The 17341-nt window shown below is 45.6% G+C and overlaps 1 protein-coding gene across 1 annotated transcript in view; it reads right to left on the bottom strand.

The window, feature by feature from the left end:
• The window catches only part of ACSF2 (acyl-CoA synthetase family member 2), a 48088-nt gene that overhangs the window by 22817 nt on the left and 7930 nt on the right, over positions 1 to 17341 (bottom strand). The window contains exons 2-9 of the mRNA XM_018567873.1: positions 16271 to 16466; positions 13756 to 13884; positions 10032 to 10085; positions 8064 to 8182; positions 5503 to 5665; positions 2148 to 2246; positions 1917 to 2065; positions 182 to 270 (exon numbers count right to left, since the gene is read on the bottom strand). Of these exons, the coding sequence (XP_018423375.1) occupies positions 182 to 270; positions 1917 to 2065; positions 2148 to 2246; positions 5503 to 5665; positions 8064 to 8182; positions 10032 to 10085; positions 13756 to 13884; positions 16271 to 16466 (998 nt within the window). The remainder of the gene's footprint in view (positions 1 to 181; positions 271 to 1916; positions 2066 to 2147; positions 2247 to 5502; positions 5666 to 8063; positions 8183 to 10031; positions 10086 to 13755; positions 13885 to 16270; positions 16467 to 17341) is intronic.

The following is a 17341-nucleotide window of genomic DNA, read 5'->3' as shown; positions in this document are numbered from 1 at the left end:
GTGGACCCTGGATGGATTGTGGTTTTTTTGGGGGGGGGGGGAGGGGGAGGTAAACACATTTGCTCTTGCTATTAAATACCTGTTTCACATTTAGCTTTAAACTTTTTACAACTCAGTGATCAACTATTTTTAAAGGGTAATTATTTATGCAGAGTTATATAAAAAGCAGCCTGTCACATACCAGTGGTGAGAGTAGAAGAAAGAGCTGCAAAGTCTGGTTCTCCCATCATATCAATATACATGGTTGGGGTGCCATAAATACTTGAACATCTGTGGAGCATTAAAAGAACAGCAATGACTATTCATACTATACCGTGGTGGAACCATGCAGTGATGGAATAATTATTTGGTACAGCGATATGCAGTTTCCTCTCTCCAACTAAACTGGAGTGGATTTGTTTAAGAACCAAATCCAGGCCAAATGTTTAGTTTTGAATAAAGTAAAGAAGGATAAAAACCTAAGCCAAATGGTACTGCTGTGTCCAGTTGGGGAGATCTGACACTGCTGAAAGAGGATCTGTCACTTTGCCCATTCAGTTGTTTTACTAGGACATCCTGGAACCTATTCATACTTATGTCCCCTGAGCCCAGGGATGGACAAATGAATATGGAATTTATGAGCCAGTCTGACCAATCCAGGAGCGAGCAGAATTTTTTTCAGGAGCCAGTTTAATTGACAACAACTAGAGAAAACCTCAAAAATTAGGAGTTAGCTATAAATTTTAGGAAGCATTGGCTACCTGCCTCCTGGGATTTGTCTGGCTCTGCCCTACCCACTCTACTAAATTTCAGTTTTTGTTTTCTTTATTTCTGTTGTTGTCCCCTTACAAGAAATGCATCTTCACTCCCTGTCCTGCTTACTACGTCAATAAGTCAAGAAGTGAGGGGTAGCCTCCCACCAGTGGCATAACCAGAGTTATGGGCGCCCGGGGTCACAGACCTTACCGTGGGCCCCCTGCTCTACTAAAAACTGTGTTTTCATCCCATCTGTGATTCCACTGGAGAGATTTGTCTTTATTTCCTGTTCTCACTGACACCCATCAAATAGGCAGACTAGTCAATGGACCTGCATTAGAAGTGATGACATCATCAGTCCTTAGACTGCCGGAGCGCAGGGAGCGGTCTAGCAGCCCAGAGGGAGCCAGCGGGGCCAAGGATCCGATAATTAAAAACAGCTTTAATAGTGTCCCCCAGAACAGCATTTCTCAACCTACGTTCAGTCATGGCACCTTTTAAAGTATGCAAAATCTCGAGGCACCCCAGTCTAAAAGGTAAAAAATGTATATGTAGAAAATGACGTGTGGGCCCCCTCTTCCCAGAATCAATACTAAACACTTATTCTAGACAGGGGTCTAGTATGTAAGGTGGAACCCCAATTCACATCAGCAGCCCCTTTTACATCAAAAGTTCCCTCTATACATCCCAAGACCCCTTCACATCAGAGTCCCCCATCTTAAAAAATAATTTGAAAGCACCCCTGACACAAAGCCAGAAAGCCCCCCCCTGGATGCCATGGCAGAATGGTTGAGAAAGCCTGCCCTAGACAAAACAAGCACCTAACCCTTGCAGTGAAGGATTACCAAGGGTAAGTTATTTCTTTGCCCTAAGTTCTTCTTTAGGCAGGGGGCTGGGGAGTCATGTCTAGAGTTCTCCTTTAACATTGCATAGAAGGGGAGAGCCGAGTAAAATTTTCAATAGGGATGCACCGATACCAGTTTTTCGGTATCGAGTACCGATATTTTGCTTTCAGTACTCGCCGATACCGTGTACCGATGCCCGTGCTTCCCCTGGCATGGAGCCGGCTTCCTGGCCAATCAGGAAGCCTGGTGGCAGGTAATAACAAATGTGGAAATACCCTTTAAACACTGACATAAGTGACAGCAGCTGAAAAGAAATAAAAAACATTTCAAACCTACTTCTCCTTCGAAACTGCCTCCAACACAGCTCGGGGTTGAAAGCTTGGAGACGGTAAGACCAAAGTCGGGCCATACGATATCGATATGAGGCTGCCAAGCACAGAGCCCATGCAGTGGTAGAGCGGCACAGGAAGAGCGACGCGTACCGACTTGGGAGACAGCAAAAGAAACAAGTCAATTCTAGTCTAAAGCCATGACGTGGTAATGGGTGTGCTGCTCATTGACACGTACCGCTTTCCAGTCGTAGCCGAGCCGTAACCCCACATACTGGGCATTGTTCACGATGTTGTGATGGCTCAGAGTGGCTCCTTTGGGATATCCAGTGGTTCCCTATGGCAAAATAAGAGCGAATTAATAATAATCAGGACAGGAAAGGATAAGGCATTGGTTTACATATACTGGCACCAGACAAAAGCCCAAAGCCAGCCAGCTGATGAGAGTTTATATATATGTAAAGGAATCGCTAACATCTCATATAAGCTTTAACACATTATAGAGGAAGTCCAGCTATTAATAAAAATGAGGCCTTGCAGTGGGGCTACTCCTGCACAGCAAGGGTTAACTGTTGGTATTGGTCTAAGGGCTCAAATAAAGAAGAAATACTTACCTGATCCTCAGTCCCTCGGTGGTCGACACTCACCTCTCTTGCCCCTCCACTCTGGCTGTGGATTTTCCCTCAGGATCTTCATGTCTAATCCAAGTCAATGGACCTGCATTAGATGAGATGCTTAGACTGCCAGATCCCAGGGGAGAAGAGGCTACAGGAACCGGTCTGGCAGCCAAATGGGATCAAGGATGGGCCAAGTGTATATTCTTTAATCAAGCCCCTAGACCAGAAGGAGCAGTTAAAAAAATGCATGTAGCAAGGGTTAATTTCGTTAACTCCCGGAGATCCTCTTTAATGTCATTTTAAAATGTCATTTTGGTATTTTTAAATCTATGGCTTTTAAAAAAATAAAAATAAAAGGGTCCTTGTTCAGGCTCTTCTTGTTAAACGGTGACAACAGGCACACAGTGATTTTCTGGCACCCCTGGAATGCCACCCTCCAGGAGACACAGCACTGTGGGCCTCTGCACTCCCAGCCCATGGCCAGATAAGGGAAGCCTCATTCCCTCCAAAGGTATACGCACTGGAGGGGTTCCTGCCTACAACTGGGGACAAGCCTGGTGCACTGGGCCAAAATCAACCCAGGAGGAAAAGGAAACCACCCCAGCACCCACCTATTACTCCAGGGAATACTATTCGGTCATGGCCCCAGTCCATGGACAGCACTATTCTTCCCCAAAAACTGGCAAGAACAGATACTACACTTAATCTTAACCTGATGGTTGAGAAGCGATATGTAACTCCTGCGCATGCGCACAGGAGTTACATCCTCCATGGCATGCGCACAGGAGTTACAGCCTGCATGGCAACCGGACGATTCATCTTAGAGATGCTGTGAATGGGCTGAGTGTGTACAATATTCAGGGGGAGTAAGGAAGAATTTTTTTTTTGGCAGGAAAGACTGCATGTCTCTCCTGCCAAAAATCCCAACCTCCCAGCAATGTTATATTTTGTCCCGTTGACTTCCGCTTTAAAATAGCTCTATGCAGTTTGGAAAAAAGGCTCAATGCTATTGGGCTCCACCTGTACTATAAACCAATTGGTCTGGATGTATGCCAAAAAAAGGTATAAAGAAAGATACAAAGAAATTTGCATGGCTCTGCCCGTTCTGCTAAAATGAGGAATTCACCCTTTATTTACTGGATCTGTGACACACCGCATAAATTTTCTGTTTTAGGCTCTACTGCAGGTGTAGGCAACCTCAGCCATGCAGCTGCGGTAAAAATACAAATCCCATCATGCCTCTGGGGGTCATGCCTGTGACTGGCAGTCTTGCAATGCCTCATGGGACTTGTAGTTCTACAACAGCTGAAATGCTGAAGTTGCCTACCCCTGATCTACTGCGTTCATTTGCATTACCAAAGTTCACCACTAGAGGTCTCTGACACTCACTTTGGAGTCAGGCTGGAAAATTCATCTCCGCATGTATGGCGGCTATTTTCACATTTGTGTGTAGTTCTATTTATAAAGTGTTTCTGTGTGCCAACGGAGATGTCAGACTGGCAGGCACACAGCTCAGTGGAGAAAATGTTGGCATGGGTATTTGAAAAAATAAAAGAACTTCTGAGGGCGGCAGGCATTTAAAAACACTGCAATTTTCTTAAAGGGAACCTTTAATGTATTTTCAAGGAGCACACACTTTAAAAGGAAATAATAATGGTTTCGGGTCAATTTTATTTATTTACTCATTTATTTTCTAACATTTAGAAGTTTCCCAACTCCAGCCCAGATTCTTTTTGTTTCGGATAAAATTTCTGCCTAGCTTTATTTTTTGTCTGTGACCCCATTGGGCAGTTTTAAATAGAGATGTCATCAGCACACCAGCACGACAGGGGTCATGGGGACAGGAAGAAAGAGAAAATCTCCCCAACGGGACAGATGTCCATAAATCCTGTAGCACTCCTTACCGCCGGAAATCCCAATGAGTTTATGGGTGCTTGAAATGACCGCGGATGGCGCTGCACACAATAGAACTTTAAATTGAGATGTCAGCACACCAGCAGGTCAGGATCCAAGTCAGTGCAAATCCATTTATTGATAGATGTCACCCAAGATATCAAGCGCTTTCGGGGCCACACTCAGAGCCGGATGAAGGGGACCCTGTGTGGCACCGAAAGTGCTTGACATCTTGGGTGACAGCTATCACTAAATGGATTTGCACTGACTTGGATTCTGTCGTGCTGATGACATCTCTATGTAAGGTTCTATTGTGTGCGGCGCCATCCGCGGTAATTTCAAGCACCCATAAACTCATTGGGATTTCCGGTAAGGAGTGCTACAACATTTATGGACATCTTCCTGTCCCCATGACACCTGTACTAGTCATTGGAGGCGGTGTGGTTGTCACTGGGACGGGAAGGCACAGACAACAATGACAAACCTTGTCAGAGGCTCTAACCGGAGTGTGCTGGAAATATTTTGCTGTTGTAGAGGTTCTAACCCTTTGCCAATCTATTAGAAATGTAAGATTGTCCGTGTCCGCCATTGGGGAGATTTCTAGAAACTTCCTGCCCTGCCCTAATTTGGCCACCACATCTAATGACTAGTAGGCTGCAACATGTTATAATTCTATTTTTGGGTTTACATATACTTTAAGGTAACATGGATGCCCTGAGGTGTATCTGCCTATATTTTGCCTTCCCTGGTTCCTACCACCATGATCCACTGATCAAGGTGGCAATGCTTTGCGGGCTCCAAGGCAAAAATTTAATAAATGGAAATTTTTTCTTTTATGAACATGGGAGCATTTATTACATTTTTGCAAAATGGTGGAATATGCCTTTAAATTGGCCAATTGACAGGGTCTCTTTATGAAGAACTGGATGTATTCCACCATCCAATCCGTTTCAGGCTTTCACGACAGGTTTTAATCTGATTGGCGGCTGAGGAGACGTGGCTCCCGTCCTAAGAATAGCGGGTATTTAGTGTCAGATCTGTATAAATGACAGTTCGGCAGTCACATGTCGTATCTGAACTCACAGACGTAAACTGGATGTTGATGGGGTCATCGCAGGACACGGTCTTCTGTAAATCCTGCAGCTGCTTCACATGCTGAGTGGTGCCGGCGTTCATCACTTCATCAAAGTGTAGAGTTCCCGGATACTTCTGGTCCAAGACTATCGCAATGCGCAGATCCGGAAGTCTGCCAGCAAAAAAAAAATGAAGAAAGTCAATAAAAGTTTAACTGACAGCGGTGTCATGATTTCCCCACGAGTGAAGTATGTGAACCCCATTTATCCAACCGTCAAAACCGGAAACTGTCTCTGTGTAACTGAGAGCAACAATCAGATTTAAAGTAGAATAAAAAATGACATCTATAATGACCAAGGCCGTAACTACAGATCACGGGGCCCCATAGCAAAGATGTTATGGGGGCCCACCAGACGTCCTCTCTGAGCTGTGAGTAACGATGCCAAGATCCCAAAGACTCCTCTTGTGCATCTGAAGTCGTCTCAACTCTGAATCAAAAAAACCTGGAATCAGCCATGTTGCCTGCAGCTACAAAACATCTAAAAAGGTGGATGTTTTTATTATTTTGGGGTATACTGTGCAAATGGGAACACATAACAAACATATAGGGTTTTTTTTTTTCATATTTGACTGCAAAAGTGGAAATACTGTAGTGGTCCCTAAATCTTTCCAGAGCAAAACAATTGTATCCCTTGCATAAGTTAGCCAGACGCTGGTAGATTTCCATACACACTAGCGATACCGTTTATTTTTAGTGTCATGTGACAGTTTTTCTAAAACAGTGCACACTAGTGATTTTAGGACAGTGGTGGAGCACTAGGGCCCGGCCACAGCTGCAACCCTGCAATCCTGGTAGTTCTGCAACTGACTCCAAGCTGTAGAGGGACTACAAATCTCAGCAATACATTATTATAAAGCAATGCAGAATACCATCAGCTATAGAGGATTATAAATCCCAGCAATACATTATACAACAATGCAGAATACTATTAGATATAGAGGCATACACATCTCAGTAATACATTATACAGCAATGCAGAATCGCACCGACTATAGACGACTACAAATCCCAGCAATACATTATACAGCAATGCAGAATACCATCAGCTATAGAGGACTACAATTCCCAGCAATACATTATACAGCAATGCAGAATCGCACCGGCTATAGAGGACTACAAATCCCAGCAATACATTATACAGCAATGCAGAATAATACCATCAGTTAAAGAGAACTACAAATGCCAGCAATACATTACACAGCAATGCTGAATCAAACCATCAGCTATAGGAGGACTACAAATTCCAGCAATACATTACACAGCAATGCAGAATCAAACCATCAGCTATAGAGGGCTACAAATCCCAGCCATACATTATACAACAATGCAGAATGACACTGGATATAGAGGAATATAAATCCCCGCAATACATCATGCAGCAATGCAGAATAATAGTATATGAATTGCTACAAACTCTGTGCTGCCGCTCTGCTCCGGGGTGATGTTTTGGGCAGGGGCGTCTCAGGAGTGGGAGATGTGCAGGTCGGCAGAAGCACTGTAAACAGGAGCCACGTGGTTCCCAAGAAGGTTGCCACAATTTACCCAGCCGGACCTAAGGCAGCCGCTTAATTTAAAAAAATGAAAGCACCTGTATTGGTTTTTGGTAGTGGGGCATTTTCAGTAGTACAAGCACTCGTGAAAATGCCCAGTATCGGCACTGATACCAATGCTGGTGTCGGTGCATCCCCAGGACATAAGAAACATCTGGTTTAGAACATTGGACAATGCCACTGCAGACCTATCAAATGTCATTCGAAAATTTTCGTTTGATTTTAACATTTGATTTTGGAAATTAATGGAGTTTCTCGAATGAAAATCACATTCACCGCTAGACTTTCATGAAAAGTTTTCCATCCTGCTCCTTTCATATTTTTTGCGTCACCACAATTGAAAATGATCGTCGATTTGACCCCATTAAAGGAGAACTATGACATGAGTGATTTCCACTCACCTCATAGTTCTAGCCGACCTGTGACAATGAGACTGTCACAGGTCGGCTCAGTAGATCGGGAGGTGAGCAAACACATACCGGGTTCCCTCACCTCTCGATCCTGTCACGGCTCTCTGCCGTGACAGGGGGAGGGGCTGGATTCCCCTCTCCCCGCTCCGATCTGCCAGCGCTGACTGGTGGAACGGACGGGGGAGGGGGCGGGTACAGCTGGCTCTGCCTCTAGATAGGCAGAGCCAGCTGTCACTCACGCAGCTGGGCGGATCCCGTCATTTAAGTCGGGATCCGCTCCAGGTGCGCGTCTCAGTATACCGCGAGCTGTAGCTCGCGGTATACTGAGCTTAGGGTAACGGGAGGACGCTAGTTTGTGTCCTCCCGTTACCCCAAGGAGAACTATGGGGAAAAACACTGACCCCATAGTTCTCCTTTAAGTATTCTAAAATCAAACGAATGTTCCAGAAAAAGAATATTTTCTACTGGCGTATGGCCAGCTATGGGTGTAAGAGGACACACAGCAAGCAGCAGCAGCAGCAAGAAGCCCGCCTGGCTGATCACACTTACGCCTTGCTCTTGATGCCCCCTGCTGGTGAACTGTCAATCTCCGGACAGATACTCCTCAGAAGTTCGTAATATCTCTGCGTTTTAAACTGTTCGGGGAAGATCAGGGCCAAGCACCCGACCTGTGCAGAGAAAAAGGAGAATGCGGTTCAAGAAATGAACATAAAAAACGTATACATGGTAACTATATACATAAGTGTACATTGACGTGTAGTCAACCCTGATGCAAACAGAACACATTCGCAATTTTATATTTGTTAGATAATTTTTTATTTGATATTTGATATTATTGTGTTAAAGTGAGGGAATAAAAACAGTCGGGGGTTTACATAAAATTGGCCAGTATTAAGGTGCCCATACACTCTACAACCCTCGCAAGACTTTTGTCTTGCGAGGGTTGTAAAGTACTTAAAAAAAAATAAGATCTGCCCATCTTGGACAGGCAGATCGTACTTGCGATCATCGCAAGCCCACACCCCTGAGGGGCGGGCTTCAGATGACGGCAATGCTGAACGGGCAGTGTGCTCGTGCGCACACCGGCCCGTTCGGCAGTGATCTCTTGATCATGTTAAAAACCAGCCGAAAATCGTATGATTCTTGGCTGGTTTTCAAACATGTTCGATATACAAAAGTCGTGCGACCGTACATTAGAAACGGTCGCACGCCTTCCATACACTGCACGATTCTCGTACGATCGCGGGATTTCCCGCGATTCTCGTACGAGAATCGTGCAGTGTATGGGCACCTTTAAGTTTTTTTAAGTACTTTACAACCCCTCGCAAAACTTGTAGAGTGTATGGGCACCTTTAAACATTTAAAGGACAACTGGACTTTCAGGCTAGGTTCACACCTAGGCGACTCCTGACCACGCGGCAATCCACGCCGTTTTGTGTCGCCAAGGTGTGAACCGTTCGCGTTGTGGGTGCCATTATTTTCTAATGACACCCCAGTCGCACGGTTTCCTGCCGCGATTCTGCAGGTGCAACTGAACACATTCGCAACTAAAAAAAAGCCGTGCGTCGTGTGTCACAAAAAACAGGTACTTGTGACTTTTTTTAGCGATTGCCGCATGGATGTCACCGCACTGAATTCAATGAAGCCGCGCGGCAATCGCTCTGTGCGCTAGCACACAATCGCACGGCCCCGGGACGCGCATCCCGGGTGTCGTGCAGTGTAGTGCAGGTGTGAACCTAGCCTCAATCTGGGCTCATTTACACGGGTGTGCGCATGCATGCGGAGACCTGCTCCTGGGAGGGACAGGAGCTGCGTATAATTGTATGCAGCCGTTTGTACATCTCTATGGGAGGACGGAGCTCCATGCGATTACACGCCGACCCGAACCTGCATATCCATGCAGATCTGAGTGCCAACGCTTGGCCGTACACCGTCTGCATCCAAGTGCAGGCACCCCCAACCTGCACGCATAGGCAAGTTTGGGTAGGCCTGTAACCACGTGTAGCCCCATCCTCCCATAGGGATGTACAGGCGGCTGGATACAATTACATGCAGCGCCTGTCCCTCCCAGGTGCACGCCCATGTGAATGAGCCTTCTAAATCAGCTAACACATTCTAGGTGCAGCAGAATAAAAGTCTCAGAGTTGGTTTTCTTTCTAGAGTAGAAAAGCCTGTCCCTTGCCAGCAAGCTGCAGGGCCGTTGGGCTGCATTCGCACAGGGCTTGTATGTGCATTCTAGGATTCCTGCGGCAGGAATGTCAGGTGTCCCTGTTCAGATGCCGCCGCTGCGCCCGTTCAAGTAAATGACCGGGTGACAGCAGCCACATCTGTATATGGTACGATTACATGTAGTTTGGGATATATGACTGTCCGTTGACGCAGGGTAGATGCATTCAGGGACAATCTAGATGGATCTGGTTATTAGTGGAATAGAACTGGAAATGGAAATTCAATATAGAAATACAGATTGATTTATTTTTCGTTTTTTGGCCACAGATACCCTTCAATCTATCGTACCTTCCTAAGGACATACTCCAACTCCCGTGCTTGATACGCTGGATTCACAGACACCTGCAGAGAACACATTTGTGTTAGCGGTAAAGGTGAATGTGTAATGGCAAAGTACATTTAACAGTTCAATTTGCACACAGGCACCTGGGGCCATATAACATAACATTCCAACATATTTCCCCACCCGGGAGCCACGGATGCTGTGTGCAGCTGCCCATAGAAATGACTGGCTGTATGCGGCTGGACACGGGAATGCGCCGGTACTTGTGAAACACTCATGCCTACCAGCGTACCACCCCAAATGCATGCTGTCTGCGTTCGGGGGTTCTATGCCCCTATGCATGCGCACTCTGGAATATAACTGCGTATCACCAAATACAGACATTGATTTCTATGGGCGGCTGTAAAAGTTAATATGTTATATATTGCAGCTTTCAAATCCTTACATCTGCAAGAGTTTTCTTTTTCAGGCTTATATTCCTTTATTTTCCCCTGGTGATCCTGCCAGTAACACACTTCCTGTACTAGGGTGACAACACTCACTATATTGTCTCTATAGAGGAGGAACATTGTCACCCTAGGACATGAAGTGTTTTAGACTACAGAGATTATGTCTTCTCCTGTTGATCCCCATACAACAGAGAGAGGTGTTCTGTAGTTCACAATTGGGCTGATAACATTGCAATGGGAAAAATGCTCAGGATGCTGGACAGCGCTGGATTTATGGCAGGATCAACAGATATATCTACACAGATAAAACAATTGTATATATTTAACAGCCAAAAGGGGATTGCCACTGCTGCAAATTCTACACGCCTTGCTGTCATGCCGGTCCTTTGGTTTCACATGTATCTGAGCCTTAGAGCAGGAACAAGTATGCAGATGAAAAATTCCAGATGTTGTCACCTGTATACATGTTCGGGGTCACAGCGAATCCCGGCATTCCGTCCACTCATGTAAGAACTTTGGTTCACACCAGGCCCCTTGTGCTGTATTCAACACAGGTACAGCGCAAAAAGCTTTGCATAAGGCCGGTTTACGCCAACGCACTGCGCTGACATGCGGTATTCAGGATGTAATATAAAACATGGTCAGATCTCAAAATAATATGTATTATTATTTTCTAAAAGGCGGACTTTCCCTTTAAGTCTAACAAAGCCTTCTGTAATTGATTCGGGTGACACGTCCTGATATACAAAATGTTTTCATTCGTTTTGTCAACATTTCCCATAAAAAAACAAATTCAAATGTTTCAAAAACACCTCAACCAAGCCGGGCCTTGTACTGATCATCTTACTGAGGCTAGCCAGACACCTGTCAATTTCTTCCGTTCAACCCGCGGGCTGAAGGAAAAAAAATCGACGCGATTCCTCCATCAACACAAAGAGCGCCTCGATCAAGGAACTGCCGCTGTTGTATTCTGTATTCATTGTATTGTATTCATTGTATTCTGACAGGTGCTGCCGTCACCTGTCAGAATACCTGATCAGAGCAGGCAGCTCATTGGCTGCCGGCCCTGATCACACGAACATTTTCCAGCCGGCTCCTTCGGTCAGCTGATCGAGGAATGTCGGCTGAAAGGGAGCCGACAGCCCCACACACTGTGCGAATTTCGGCCGGTACATTACAAACCGGCTGAAATTCGGGCAGTTTATGGGCACATTTAATCAGGGCGAATCTCACAGCAAATTCAGAACATCTTCATCTATCTCAAATTGGATTTATTCTATTTATTACTTCTTTTTGTCTTTAAAATATACAGAAAATTAAAAGGAGAACTATGGGGGTCAGGGCTTTTCCCCATAGTTCTCCTGAGGGTCACAGGAAAACACAAACTAGCGTTCTCCCGTGACCCAAAGCTCAGTATACCGCGAGCTACAGCTCTATTTTGGCTCCTGTCTAAATTGGCCCTCGTATGTATGTGAGATAGGGACCTTAGATTGTAAGCTCCTGATGTGAATGTGCACTGTGCATGTAAAGCGCTGCGTAAAATGTTACCACTATTTCAAAACCTGTAAAAACATTTAACAAAAAAATAAGCAAAGCCCTATGCAACTCTTGAAATGTGATATCACCAAAAGAAAGCCTTGTGTGTCCCATACAAAAAATATATACCGGACCTCTGTGACCAATGTAATGACACAAAAACAATGCTGACTTAAGCCCATGTCTGAACTGTGAAAATGGCTCTGGAGTTTAAAGGAGAACTATGGGGTTAAGTATTTTCCCCATAGTTCTCCTTAGGGTAACGGGAGGACACAAACTAGCGTCCTCCCGTCACCCTAGGATCAGTATACCGCGAGCTACAGCTACTGAGACGCCGCAGTATACCTCGAGCTGCTGCTCGCAGTAAACTGAGACGCCGCAGCTGAAGCGAATCCCGACAATTGTGCCGGGATCTGCCCAGCTGCGTGACTGACAGCTGGCTCTGCCTATCTAGAGGCAGAGCCAGCTGTACCCGCCCCCTCTCCCGTCCGTTCCGCCATTCAGCGCTGGCGGATCGGGGAGGGGGGAATCCAGCCCCTCCCCTGTCACGGCAGAGAGCCGTGACAGGATCGAGAGGTGAGCGAACGCCGGCATGTGTTCGCTCACCTCCCGATCTACTGAGCCGACCTGTGACAGTCTCATTGTCACAGGTCGGCTAGAACTATGAGGTGAGTGAAAAGCACTCACCTCATAGTTCTCCTTTAAAGAAGACAAAAATCCAACCCCCCAAATCTCACAGGAGATTCAACATGTTGAAGAACCTTCAAAAGTCATTTTAACTGTGCCCGGTGATCCAGCACAGCCACTTTCTGTTATTGGGTGACAACGCTGTGTCCCTATCTCCCAGTTGTGCTCTTGTGTTATCACCCTGTCAGACAAGTGGCCGTTTCAGCACACATGAGGCAGGCATGGTCCGCTGTCGTTACCATCAGGAAAACCAATACAATGAAGGACAGAACAAGCTGGTGGAAAGTATTTTACAGGGTTATTCACAAAAGGGTGAAGAGTTTGGAGAAGGCAGGAGAAATGAACAATTTAGGACAACATAGCTGAACGGGAAAGTGAGCTGAATTGAGGTACTTTTCCAAATCAGTTATTTTGGCCTAGATTGTTCACTTCTCCTGCCTTCTCCAAACTCTTCACCCTTTTGTGTATAACCCTGTTAGTATCTTTCAGTTAAAGCTTACATCCACTTTGACACTATAGAGCCGATTTATAAATCTTCCACCCAGCGATGTGCTGTCAGCATGCCATTCCTGCCACTAGATGGAGCTGAAGCGCATAAAACATTCCTATGCTCCTTGGCTCCATCTAGTGGTGGGAATGATGTGTGAACAGCATTTGCGGAGCCCATCGCTGGGTGGATGTAGCAAAGGACCCCTATGACCGCATTAGTCCATGCATGTGGTTATTGATTTGTAAAGCTTTCTGTACACTGTGTACTGACTTGTATGAAGTATTTGGCTTGGAGAGTGAAGGGAACAAGCTTATTTCTATAGTAGGGGTAGCCAAACGTTGTCCCTCCATCTGTGGTGAGACTACAAATTCCACCATGCCTCTGCCTCCAGGAGTCATGCCGGTGGCTGTTAGAGTCTTGCAATGCCTAATGGGACTTGTAGTTCCGCAACAGCTGGAGGTCTGGAGTTTGGCTACCCCTGATCTATAGGCTCAGGCTGTTCTCTTGCAGATACTTAATTATATGCAATCAAAAGGAAAAAAAGATAAATCACACAGCCGTGCTCACCAGGATGATGCCAGCTTGAGCCGTAGCAAACTGTGTAACAATCCATTCGTAGCTATTGGGTCCCCACATTCCGAGGCGGTCTCCCTTCTTCAGGCCCAGCGCCAGCAGCCCCGCAGCGAGAGTCTCAACCTGTGCGAAGAAAAAAAAAAAAAAAAGGGTAACGTTATAAAATAGAGAACCGAAATGATAAAATAGTGTCTATGTACAAGAGTCATGTGTACTTTGTGTATTTCTACCAGATCTGTGCAGTAAGTGAGACTTGGAGCTTCCTGTAATAAAGACCAGTCACTGCGGCTCTCTCTCGTTGTGCAGGGTGACTGGTCTTGTCTCTGCCCCCTCCTGTAATAAAGACCAGTCAATGCTGCTCTCTCCTTGTGCAGGGTGACTGGTCTTGTCTCCGCCCCTTCCTGTAATAAAGACAGCTCACTGCTGCTCTGTCTCCTTAAATAAAAGATTAGCCTAGTGTTGTTAAAGGAGAACTATGGGGTTAAAGGAGAACTATGGGGTTAAAGGAGAACTATGGGGTTAAAGGAGAACTATGGGGTTAAAGGAGAACTATGGGGTTAAAGGAGAACTATGGGGTTAAAGGAGAACTATGGGGTTAAAGGAGAACTATGGGGTTAAAGGAGAACTATGGGGTTAAAGGAGAACTATGGGGTTAAAGGAGAACTATGGGGTTAAAGGAGAACTATGGGGTTAAAGGAGAACTATGGGGTTAAAGGAGAACTATGAGGTGAGGGAAAAGCACTCACCTCATAGTTCTCCTTTAAGAAGAATTATCTATGCATTTATGTATACGTTCATTGACAGAGCTGCCCGTTGATCTCTATAAGGCTAGGTTCACACCTGCGCGATCTGTAACCACGCGGCAATCGTGCACAAAACCATGCAGGATTGCCAAGCGGTCACGGAATGGCCTACCACAGCCGATCGCGCAGGCATTTCCATTATTTTCTAATGGCACCCCAGTCGTGCTGGGCCAATCGCGCAGTTTTCCCATGCAATTGAACACGATCGTGGCTAAAAAAATGTGTGTTGTGTGTCGCAAAAAAGGGTACATGTACCTTTTTCCAGCGATTGCCGCGCGTATGTAACCCCATTGACATCAATGGGGCCGCGTGGCAACCCGCCATGTGCACCCGCAAACGATAGCGTGGTCCCGGGATCACTCAGATCTGAAACTAGCCTGTGGAAGAGAGACTTGTTTTTGTTTATTTGTTATTCTGCAATTGAGATTTTTTTAAATCTTTTTTCTGCTCAGACATATTGTATTTATTTCTGACATATTAGTTAAAGGAGAACTATGAGGTGAGTGCTTTTCACTCACCTCATAGTTCTAGCCGACCTGTGACAATGAGACTGTCACAGGTCGGCTCAGTAGATCGGGAAGTGAGCGAACACATACCGGCGTTTGCTCACCTCTCGATCCTGTCACGTCTCTCTCCCGTGACAGGGGAGGGGCTGGATTCCACCCTCCCATCTGCCAGCGCTGACTGGCGGAACGGACGGGGGAGGGTACAGCTGACTCTGCCTCCAGCCGGAGCGGATCCTCTCGATGTGGGGATCCGCTCCGGCTGCGGGGTCTCAGTATACTGTGAGCTGTAGCTCACAGTATACTGAACCTAGGGTGACGGGAGGACGCTAGTTTGTGTCCTCCCATTACCCTAAGGAGAACTATGGGGAAAAGCCTTAGCCCCATAGTTCTCCTTTAAGCTGTAAAGTAAATCAGGAAGATATCCCCGAGTAGGATTGCTGTGGCCGCTCTGCCAGTGAATGTTTATGCACACACACACTCATATACTTATACATGTGTGTATCTGTGTGTATATATATTCTTTTATATTTTTGTACATATGTTTTTTTTATATATGGGTTTTGACTTTAACACGGGAATTCTTGATTCTCTTGTCCCTTTCATGCGCCGGAGAATTGTGAGCGTAGGGTAAATTGTGAGCATATGATGATGGCACAGCCCTCGCCACACCTGGTTGTAATTAGGTAGGGAGGAGGGCTAGTTGCTATTTCTTGGGCGCATGAAGGTGAAGGACTCATTCCTATGATTAAGCCCTGTGGGTGAAGTGCGTGAGGAGAGTTCCTTTCATTCTGGGGAGCTTTGTGAGGCGTATGCTGTTCTATGGATTGAAATAAACTTGGATTCATTTGGAGAGTGCGGCTCTTTTTGGATGAAACCGCATTGCACTTTGCTGCATTGCACTCTGTGTGGGGCGAAGTGACAGCTGCAGCCTGCAGGATCGTTTGTAAACAAACCTCATGTGATCATTACAACTGACAGTCACATGGTCACATGATCAGGAACCACGCGGATTGCTTCACGGGCATTTGTTGAGAACAGTTTTACTATGCAACACAGGTTCAACATTCCCTTAACACAGGGCACTGCGCTGAGAGAACATTAATCAGCAGACTGAGATCAGAAAGGGGTAAACCTTGACCACCTTCCCTACAGCATGCTGTTTCCTGCTGCATGACAGGTGCACTTTAACGGCTGACCTACATCTTTGCACAGCTGGCTGAAGGTCTTCCTCTTGGCGCCGTAGATATCCACAACGGACTCCTGATCCGGGAACCGCTGCGTTGTGTCCCACAGACACTGCTGCATGGTCTTGTTGGTTAGCGGCACATCGGTGTTCCCATGGACGTAACTTGTGGTGGTGATGGGTTTTTGGGGCGGAGCTACGGAGAGCAGAACGCTGCGGGATGGAGAATAGAGATGGTGTTAGAGCGCGCACCTTTATATGTCAGGTGCAGATTCACAGGACACATTTGTGCAAACATGTTTCTGAAAGCTGAACTCTATGCAGATATAAAAGACACAAATATATAGACATGTAAGCTGCAGAAACATTCGGTTCGGATATTTCGTTATTTCGGATCCGAAATTCAATCCGATCCGTGTTTCTGATTCGGACTAAATCCGAATTTTCGTTAGGTTCGGATGATTTAACGAATATTCGATGTGAATACCAAATAAAACCATATACATATAATACTAAAGCTGAGGCTCCCAGACCCGAATGGCATTCGGGATTCGAATTTCCAAATGACATTCGGGAGCTCCAGAATGCCATTCGGGTCTGGGAACCTCAGCTTTAGTATTATATGTATATACTGTATATGGCTCCCGTGTTGCCATAACGAAAATTTCGGATGCATTAAACCGGAAAACACATCTAATTGGCCAGAGAAGTCACATGACCCATTCATTTTAGTTTTTGAGCAAAATTCGGACGGGATCTGACAAATGCGAAAAACAAAAATTTGGATTCGGATGCATTGGGATTCGACAATTTGGATGTGTCCAAATTTTGGAAAATTTGTCCGAATTTTGACTCGAAACAAAATGAAGCGCACATGTGTACAAATATATACGACAATAAATCTTTTTAAATGCAAGCAGTGTAAGCAACTAAATCTGACCTGGTATCAGCTTCTTGTAGTCCCTGTACAGCAGGGCTGGAGTGTAAGATTAAGAAGCAGCACAAACGGCTAATCATTTCATGTGCTGAGAAAAGGGGCATGCTTATGTCTACAGACAATACTATATACATAATACATGATTATATAT

This window comes from Nanorana parkeri, unplaced genomic scaffold (assembly GCF_000935625.1).
Source record: "Nanorana parkeri isolate BGI_ZX_2015 unplaced genomic scaffold, ASM93562v1 scaffold1106, whole genome shotgun sequence".
NCBI lineage: Eukaryota > Metazoa > Chordata > Amphibia > Anura > Dicroglossidae > Nanorana > Nanorana parkeri.
This window is presented reverse-complemented; position numbering and strand designations above follow the sequence as displayed.